Source organism: Alexandromys fortis, unplaced genomic scaffold (assembly GCF_014885135.2).
Source record: "Alexandromys fortis isolate MF-2015 unplaced genomic scaffold, M_Fortis_MF-2015_v1.1 scaffold_187, whole genome shotgun sequence".
NCBI classification, from domain to species: domain Eukaryota; kingdom Metazoa; phylum Chordata; class Mammalia; order Rodentia; family Cricetidae; genus Alexandromys; species Alexandromys fortis.
In genome coordinates this window covers 1,486,215-1,495,932 of record NW_026068088.1, presented here as the reverse complement: position 1 = coordinate 1,495,932, position 9,718 = coordinate 1,486,215, and the positions used below count along the sequence as shown (strand labels likewise).

General features: G+C 39.9%; 1 protein-coding gene across 1 annotated transcript in view; it reads right to left on the bottom strand.

The window, feature by feature from the left end:
• Window positions 1-9,718, bottom strand: part of Senp7 (SUMO specific peptidase 7) — a 99,398-nt gene that overhangs the window by 62,883 nt on the left and 26,797 nt on the right. Inside the window, exon 5 of the mRNA XM_050122388.1 lies at window positions 2,740-2,937. Coding sequence (XP_049978345.1) covers window positions 2,740-2,937 — 198 coding nt within the window. The remainder of the gene's footprint in view (window positions 1-2,739; window positions 2,938-9,718) is intronic.

The window sequence follows — 9,718 nt, the reverse complement described above, 5'->3', positions numbered from 1 at the left end:
GCTTTCTTTGCTTTGTGTTTAAAAACCACCTATGAGTGAGTACATGTGATAATTGCCTTTCTGTGTCTGGGTTACCTCACTCAAAATAATGTTTTCTAGATCCATCCATTTTCCTACAAAATTCAAGCTGTCATTATTTTTTTCTGCTGTGTAGTACTCCATTGTGTAAATGTGCCACATTTTCCTTATCCATTCTTCGGTCAAGGGGCATTTAGGTTGTTTCCAGGTTCTGGCTATGACAAACAATGCTGCTATGTACATAGTTGAGCACATGTCCTTGTGGCACGATTGAGCATCCTTTGGATATATACCCAAAAGTGGTATTACTGGGTCTTGAGGAAAGTTGTTTCCTAATTTTCTGAGAAATCACCACACTGACATCCAAAGGGGTTGTACCAGCTTGCATTCCCACCATGTCTTGTTACTTTTAAAAATTAAGCTGAATATCTATTATATTAAATATGAAAGTTATATTTTAGTATCATTTCTTGTACCAAATCAATGTGTGTAAAATATAAAACTGCTCACAAAAACAAAAGTACTGAGGATCCAGATTAAATTATATTTAAAATATATGCTAAAATTTAGATAACAAAAAAATAAGAAGAGATCACAGTGGTAAAAGAGCTCTAGAAAGAGAAGTAGCAGAGCACAGATGCTATGCTACGGAAAGGGAAATGGGGAAAATGGAGGGAACTGGAGCTACCACAGTGGAAGGGACAGCAATACAGAAAAGGTAAGGAAGGTAGACAATACTATGGATGTTTGGAAAAGCCATAGGGAAACACATTGTTTGATGGTTAATCAAAATTATGTATATGTAAGTATATAGAGATAATATTCAGATAGAAAAGTAAGTAGGTAGGTAGGTAGGTAGGTAGGTAGGTAGATAGATAGATAGATAGATAGATAGATAGATAGATAGATAGATAGATAGATAGATAGATAGATAGATAGTAACTAAAGAAAGTTATACCACTTAAGGTGATAACGTTCCCCCCAAGAGCCATAGGCTAACTAACAAAAGACCCAGCCCTGGCATTGGAAACTCTCTTCGAACTGTTGACCAAGAGAGTCCAAGAGACTTCAAAACAATATACACTATTGCCATTGCCCTGGTTGCCTTCCAGAACTTGAAGGTAAGACCCTATTGCTGAAGACACCATGCAGTTCGGAACCAAGATCTGACCTGGAAGCCTTCTCCCTGAAGACTAGTCTCACAGCATCTGAAGTGCTGTGCAATCTGTCAAGGGAGAGAAGCAATAGTCTTACCCAGCCGTAAAGCCTGTTAACCACAACAGTGACCAGCACTGCAAGGTTTCCCCAAGGATCCAACAGTGGCATTTTATCTTGGGAGTAAATTACAGCCCCCAAATTGGACTATTATTTAATAAGAGGGAATCCATGTCTGCTACTGCAAACCTAGGCAACTAGGCTAGTTAAGTCATAGAACTAGAGGAGAGAATCTACTACTGACTGATCCCCCAGACTAGTATAATCTCTAACTGCCTCCTTAATCCTTATCTTTATGGCCTTATAAATGAATGTAGTTCTTATTCCTCATCAGAGAAGCTTCTTTTTGCAGCAGACACAGGCCATTACAAAAAGTTAAAACTGATCAAAATGTAGAAAACAACTGAGCACCAAGTACACAGCCACATCTCATACATGTACAACACAACCCCTATACCTAAGGCTCAAGGAACATCACATTGAAGAAGCAGAAAGGCTATAAGAGCCAGAGGATCAGAACTTCTGCTGCAAGATAGCATCTTCTGTATACAACAGGGAAGTTGCACTAGTGCAATCTCAACAATATGGCTGCCTAAACTAAACCTGAAGAGGGTCCCCACCCCTAGATGAAGAGCTACAGGCAATTAATGACTGCCAACAGAGGGAGAATTAATCTTCCTCAGGATGCACAAAGTGGTCACCCCTAAAAAATATCCATACGAGCACACAAAAAGAACTTGGCAAGTTGTATTTATATGTGTATCCATAAATAAATATGTATGTATGTATGTATGTATGTATGTATGTGATAATAATCATAGAAAAAGAAGACATAAATTTGAGAGGGAGTAGGTAGAACCTGAATGTGTTCGGGGGTATAAAAAGAGTGGAGAAAAGATGCAAACACAGTATACATGTGAACTTTTTAAAAAAAAAAAAAAAAGGTTTTAAAGTAAAAGGTAAGACCTGCCTCAAAGTGATGTGCCAGACTTTGTTGACTCCCCTCTCTGAGGAGTGGATGAAGTAGGGTGGGGGGAAGGAGGGGGAAGTGGGAGGAGTGAAGGGAGTAGGAACTGAAACTGGAATGTAAAATGAGAAAAGATTGTTTTCAAAAATTTTTTAATTAAACTTTTAAAAATTTTACATAAAGTAAAAGGTAAAAAATAAAGAAATATATGCAAACAAACATGTATATGCACATATATTCAAATATGTATACATGTTATCTTTTATATAATAAATTCCTATAATCATACAGTAATCATAAAGCAGGTAAGTTAAATGGAATAAGAAACCTTTTTGAATACCTTGTCAATTCCTTTAGTAAAGTACAAAACCATCATTTAACTGAAAATCGGGGTGGAAAACTAAGGCTTGTTCTAGAGTAGAGCGTACTCGTAAGCATCAGTGTTCAACATCATTTCCAACAACCTTGTTTTCAAGAATATTGGATTTATACTATTTCACATGGAGTAAATTGAACAAAATCAATACCAAGTAACATACCTTTCAGATAAATTAAGGCTTTGGTGAAGAGGGTCTAATTTCTGACATGTCTCTACGCTGTCAACAGATGTCGAAGGCAATGACTCTGATTGCACCTTGCTGGTATCACATAAATTAGCATCATTTCTAGGTAGGGTCTTTCTGAATTTTCGTCCTAAGTCCGTCCATAGAACATTCGTCAACATAACTCTGAGATGCCTGTTATATACATAAATAATACATATGGTTCTAAATGTTGTATAATACATGACTTTATTACAAACTGTAACAAGTATCTCCTAGAATTCTGAATTTCAGTACTTTATGAAATATAAATACTTATAAACATTATAAGTAAAAAACAAATGTCTAGCCATTCTCACTGACACATTATAAAGTAAAGCCTACTTCACTTACATTGGGATTTTCTTCAGAATTGGATCAGACACAGAACTGGATCAGATCATCTTCACAGATCTGTACAGCTTTGGATTCCTAGCCACTCACCTAAGCTTTTCCACAGTAGTGGAAGGTGGATGTGCATCTGCAGATCTCATCACAAAGGCAACCACTTTCTGAATTACTTGTGTTTTTGCTGTATCATGCAGCAATTTAGAAAATACATTAAAACTAAAAGGAAGAGATACTCTTATTTTACTTCATCTCTAACATAGATAAATAAAACATTTGTATTTAATGATAGAAACTGTGGGGATCTCTGGAAACACTGGGACTGGCAGAGAATGATCTTCTTAAGGCAAGAAGGAAATCAGATTCAATGCAACTTTGCCAGTGTTGGTTCAAATTTCTAGATTCTGACTTCAAGCAGTTTATTTTAGCCTTATTTAAGCACAGAACAATTTGGGGGGAAAGAAGTCTCCTGCTGGTAATTAACCAAATCCTATTAAGACAAGCTTACAGAGACAGTCTTTACAAAGCACATGCAGGCTCTTCCACAAAGATGGTTTCTGTTGACTCAGAAACGATGCTCAAGATTAAGGGTCTATGAAGCCCAGCCGTGGTGGTGCACACCTTTAATCCCAGCAATTGTGAGGCAGAGGCTGGTGGATCTCTGTGAGTTCGAGACCACCCTGGTCTGCAAAGTGCATTCCAGTACAGCTAAAGATAAACAGAGAAATCCTGTTTAGAAAAACAAAAACAAGTTTTTGTTTGTTTGTTTTTAGCCAGGCGCACAAACAAACAAACAAAAACTGGCTAAGGGTCTATGGCGAATGACTGTGGCAAACATAATGGCCTAGGGGATTTAGGTAAAGCATGGCCCTACAGAGAGCAAAAAATCACTAGGTGATAAAGTACACCCATTCCCAGCTTTCTGGGTGGAAAGCAGGTAAACATGCCTTTCCTGTGAAGAGACAAGCCTGCGTGTTTAACCTTCCTGGTGTCCCTAGTGCTTATGTGTGAGTACAGGGACCTAATGTTTTCAACAAATAACATCAACAGACAGCCTGATAAATGCGAGCGATTTCCAATTTTTCCTTCATCATATTTGTGCATTTGTTCATTTTATATGTTGCTGACAATATCTAAAAACTATATTCAGTCCTCATATCACGGAATAGTTTTTGCAGGGACATAAACAGGCTACCACGCAGGCTTCAATGTCAAATGAGGAATAGCTGAAATGTTAATCACAAGTGTTAAATCAGTAGTCTATTTGATGCCATAGGAAGCACTTTTAGACATCTTTTCATTATTTAACAAATACAATAATATTAAAAAACAGAAAACAAAATGCTCACATATTTTCATAATAATACAGGAAATTTCCAAATGCATTTTTAAAATGTTCTTAGCAGCTATTTGGGGACAGACAGAGCACCAGACAACCTAAAAGGAAGAACTTCCATGGAAACATGTTAACTAAGAAAAACAAATCAAGGTACAGAGAAAACAGAAATGAGTTGGTATATCTTTAAATCAGTATGTTCAACCAATATTTATGGAACATTTAACAAAATAACTATGCTAGTAGGATTTAAAGACATATCAACAAACAAAATGGTTCTTGTTCAAACCATCATTTAAACTAACTGAGAAGAAATAGGAAGGAGAAGTGATACTGTCATTTCCTCTGAACCAAATCAAGAAGGGTTTTGTTATGACGATGCCTGTTACAAGTCTGGACATTAATATCCCACAGAAGCTCATGTGTCCAAACACCTACAGATGTTCTGCAAGGCTGTAGAGCCTGGCAGTACATATGGATCACTAGGAGGTGGTTTTAAAGGTTACAGTCTGTTCCTGCTTTTCATCCCTGCTCTTTGCTTCTTGTTTCAGCAGCTTTGTGAACAAACCTGGCAGCTACCATGTAGCTGTTCCCTCATTCCTGTCCTACCAAGATGGACTCAATTCTGAAAGCAGGAGCTGAAAATAAACCTTTCCTGACCTAAATTGTTAATAACCTTTAAGTTAAAGTGTTAAAGAATGCAAGGCACTTTAACAAAGAAAATGGACAGAAGCTGAAAAAAAAGTTTAAGGAAACATAAATGTTCTGTATGAGTATTGCCTGGTCAAAGAAATAAAAAACAAAATTTATTAATTTGTTTTAGCTCCCAGCTGCAGTTTCTCCTCCCTCTCCTCCCAGTTCCTCTCCCCCATTCTGCCTTCTGTTCCCATGCCCAATCCACTCCTCCTCCATTTCTGTTTAAGAAAGGGCAGGTCTCCCGTAAGTATCTACATATCAAGTTGCAACAAAACTAAACACCTCCCTATGTACTAAGGCTGGGCAAGGTGACCCACAATGAGGAACAGGGTCCCAAAAGCCAGTAAAAGAGTCGGAGCCAGATAGGGGAGCACGGAAACACATTCTTAGTTAAAGGAGCCACCTTAGTGTTGGCAAGAGACTTGATTCTAGAGTGGCTCCCAGGAGCCCAAGGCGATGTCCCCAGTTAGTCCCTTGGGAAGCTGAGGATAGGGAACCTGAATTGACCCTATCCTATAGCAATACTGACGAATATCTTGCATATTACCATAGAACCTTCATCTGGCGAAGGATGGAGATAGAGACAGAGACCCACACTGGAGCATCGGACTGAGCTCCCAAGGTCCCAATGAAGAGCAGAAGGAAGGAGAACATGGGCAAGGAAGTCAGGACCGCGAGGGGTGCACCCACCCACTGAGACAGTGGGGCTGATCTAGTGGGAGCTCACCAAGGCCAGCTGGACTGTGACTGAAAAAGCATGGGATAAAACCGGACTCTCTGATTATGGCATACAATGAGGGCTGATGAGAAGCCAAGGACAATGGCAGGGGGTTTTGATCTTACTTCATGTTCTGGCTTTGTGGGAGCCTAGCCAGTTTGGATGTTCACCTTCCTAGACATGGACGGAGGGGGGAGGACCTTGGACTTTCCACAGGGCAGGGAACCCTGACTGCTCTTTGGACTGGAGAGGGAGGGGGAGAGGAGTGGGGGGAGGGGGAGAACAGTGGGAGGAGGGGGGAAAAGGGAGACTGGGAGGAGGCAGAAACTTTTTTTTTCCTTTTCTCAAAAAAAGTCGGAGCCAGCCCGTTCCCGCTGTTAGGGATCCCACAAGAGGGCCAAGCTACACAACTGTAATTTAAGCAGAGTGCCTAGGTGAGATGGAGACTCCCTGGTTGTCAGTTCAGTGTCTGTGACTCCCTATGAGCCCAGGTTAGCTGATTCTCTGAGTTTTCTTGTTGTGTCTTTGACCCCTCTGGCTCTCATGATCCTTTCTCCTCACTCTTCTGCAGGATTCCCCAAACTCCAACTAATGTTTGGCTATGGGTCTCATCTGTTTCAATCATTTGCAGGATAATGCCTCTCTAATACAGAAATTACATTATTTATCCAAATGTTTAGAGTGAAAGGAACCATGTATGACCAGAATAAGACTGTGAAATTAGTATACGGTGGACTGTATGAAGGAGGTAAAAGTTTTTTTTTTAATCTGTATTTTATGTGCATTGGTATTTTGCCCAGATGTATGTCAGTGTGTGGGTATTGGATGCCCTGAAACAGGAGTTACAGACAGTTATGAGTTTCCATGTGTGTCCTGGGAACTGAACTTGGGAACTATGGAAGAATTTATGCTTTGTTAAAACTGAAGATGTGATGTGTGTGTGTGTGTGTGTGTGTGTGTGTGTGTGTGTGTGTACACATACATGTACAGATGGGATACCCATGGAAGCCAAAAGAGGGCATCAGATTCCCTGGGGTTGGAATTACAAGTGGTAGGAACCCAACCCGGGTCCTCTGCAAGAGCACCAGTGCTCTTACTAATGAGACACATCTCCAGTTCCATGAGGATGGAATTCTGTAATAGCAAAAGTGAAACAGGTGGAGACAGAGATGTAAAGAACAAAGTTTTTTTAAGTTACAAAATTCAACTATCATAAATTCAATTTAAATATTATCAATTTAAAATGGTAAATAAAATCCACACAGTAACCCTAAGTAAAACAAAGAAATACACTCAAGCAGAAATAAGAAAGGTATTATATTATCTAATTAAACAAAACAAACAAAAAAAAGAAATCAAACAAGTCAGGAAATGATCAGAAAAGCTATATAGGAAAAAAACAAACAAACATTAAACAATGACATAAGTAAACTTGTCTCTCAGAGTTGGAGAGATGGCTCAGCAGCTGCTATTCCAGAGGACCTGAGTTCATTTCTCAGCAATGACATGGTGGCTCACAACCACCTGTAATGAGATCTGGTGCCATCTTCTGACCTGCAGGGACATTAGTAGGCAGAACACTGTATACATAATAAATAAATCTAGAAAGAAAGAAAGAGGGAGGGAGGGAGGGAGGGAGGGAGGGAGGGAGGGAGGGAGGGAAGGAAGGAAACTTGTCTCAAAAACAACCAAAAGGGTCTCACTCAGCAACACCCCAGACACACTCTCCCTGGATACCACATGGAATCAGGTAGAGATTTTCACTCAAATTCCAATTCCCAAGTCTCATCTAGAGTCCTGTAGCAGACCAGCTGTGTTGGGGGGAGGATCTTCCCTTTCTTCCTGCATTCCATCTGGACTCTACAGATCCTCCTTGCAGACTCAACTGGCCTTCCTCCTGTGGACCCTCTCAATTGCTTCCACACTTCTAGCCCATTCCCATTCCTTCCTGTCTACTCTCAATACCTTGAAACAAATTCCACCCAGGCCCTCCAGTGACTACATCTGGTTGAAACTCAGAAGCTCTCCCTACCAGGCAGCCCACAACCACCACAAGCTCCTAAGATCCAGAGAGGGCAATAGAAACCAAGGAATTCTGGAAAACCCTAAAAAGACAAGACCAGATATCAGCACCTAGAATTACAATCATCCTGTAGTAGTTTGAATGTAATTGAACACCAATAAGATCATAAGAAGTGGCACTATTAGGAGATGGACTTTGTTAGAGTAGGTGTGGCCTTGTTGAAGGAAGTGTGTCACTATGGGGATGGGCTTTGAGGTCTCCTTTGCTCAAGCTATGCTCAGTGTGACACACAGTTCAATTCCTGTGGCCTGCGGATCAAGATGTGAGACTCTTAGCTCTTTCTCCAGCACCATGTCTGCCTGCATGTCACCATGTCCCACCACGATGATAATGGACTAAACCTCTGAACTGTAAGCCACCCACAATTAAATGTTTTCCTTCACCAAAATGTTACAAGAACAATCTCTAGGCAACATACTAAATTCTCCTCTGAAACATCCTGAACCAGGCCCCCACTGTTCAAATCACTCTCCACTGTCTTCCATGCTCCTACTAGTATGGCCCATTAAGCAGTGCTTAACGTAGTCCACTGCTTTCATAACCCAAACTCCCAAGGTCCAAATTTCTCCAACAAAACATGGCCTATCACAGAAATATCACCAGTCCCTGGTACCAACTTCTGTCTTAGTTAAGGTTTCTATTACTGTAAAGAGATACTATGACCATGGTAACACTTATAAAGAAAAAATTTTAATTGTGGGTGGCTTACAGTTTCAGAGATTAAATCCATTATCATGACAGGATATGGTAGGACATGGCAGCATGCAGGAAGACATGCTGCTGGAAAAGGAGCTGAGAGTTCTACAGCTTGCTCTGCAGGCAGCAGAAGCAACTGTCACACTAGATGTAGCTTCAGTATAGAAGACTTCAAAGCTCACCACCATAATGATACATTTCTTCCAACAAGGCCATACCTACTCCAAAAAAGCCACACCTTCTCAGGTCATTTTCTTTAAAATTACCACACAGACTATACATCCATCAATGGCTGAGTGGATAAAGAAAAAGTGATATATTAACATAATATAATATTACTCAACTGTTAAAAAAGATAAAAAGTGGTATATTAACCTAATATAATATTACTCAACTGTTAAAAAAAATAAAAATTCTCAGGTAAATAGATGGAGCTAAAAAAAAATCATCCTGAGTGAAGTAACCTGGACCCAGAAAGACAATATGATATATATTCACTTATATGTGGATGTTAGCTGTTAACTTTCAATAAGCAAGCTACAATCCATGTAACCACTGATGTTAGGCAGAGTAAGGAACAAGCGGAAAGGATAGAATCACCCCAGGAGGGAAAAAAAGAATACATAGATATGAAAGGATTGGGAGGAGGAAAGGAATGGAATAGAAGAATCAAACAGACAGGGAAAAAGAAAAAGAGGGCCAGGGAGGGAATACAAAAAGAAACAGCTAAAACTAAGAACCATCTCAGGGGTCATATGGAAACCTAATACAGTAAAAACTTCCTAAAATATAGATATGTATGCAGGTGATCTAAATGGAATTGTCAAATAAAAAGGGAGATGGAACCCCAACTAGACATCTCTCGTCACCAAATGAAGCCTCTAGTTCCAGATGGACTACATCTAATTGAGCTGTTGGTCAAAGCCCCATGGGTACCCTAAACAATCCAGGCTATTGCCAAGGCCATTGGCTGCTCTTCACAAAAAAAGAAGAAGAAAAGGTGCTACTGCCAAAGATAATGCCTACAAAACTCACTCAACACAGAGAAGTTGAGCTGGTG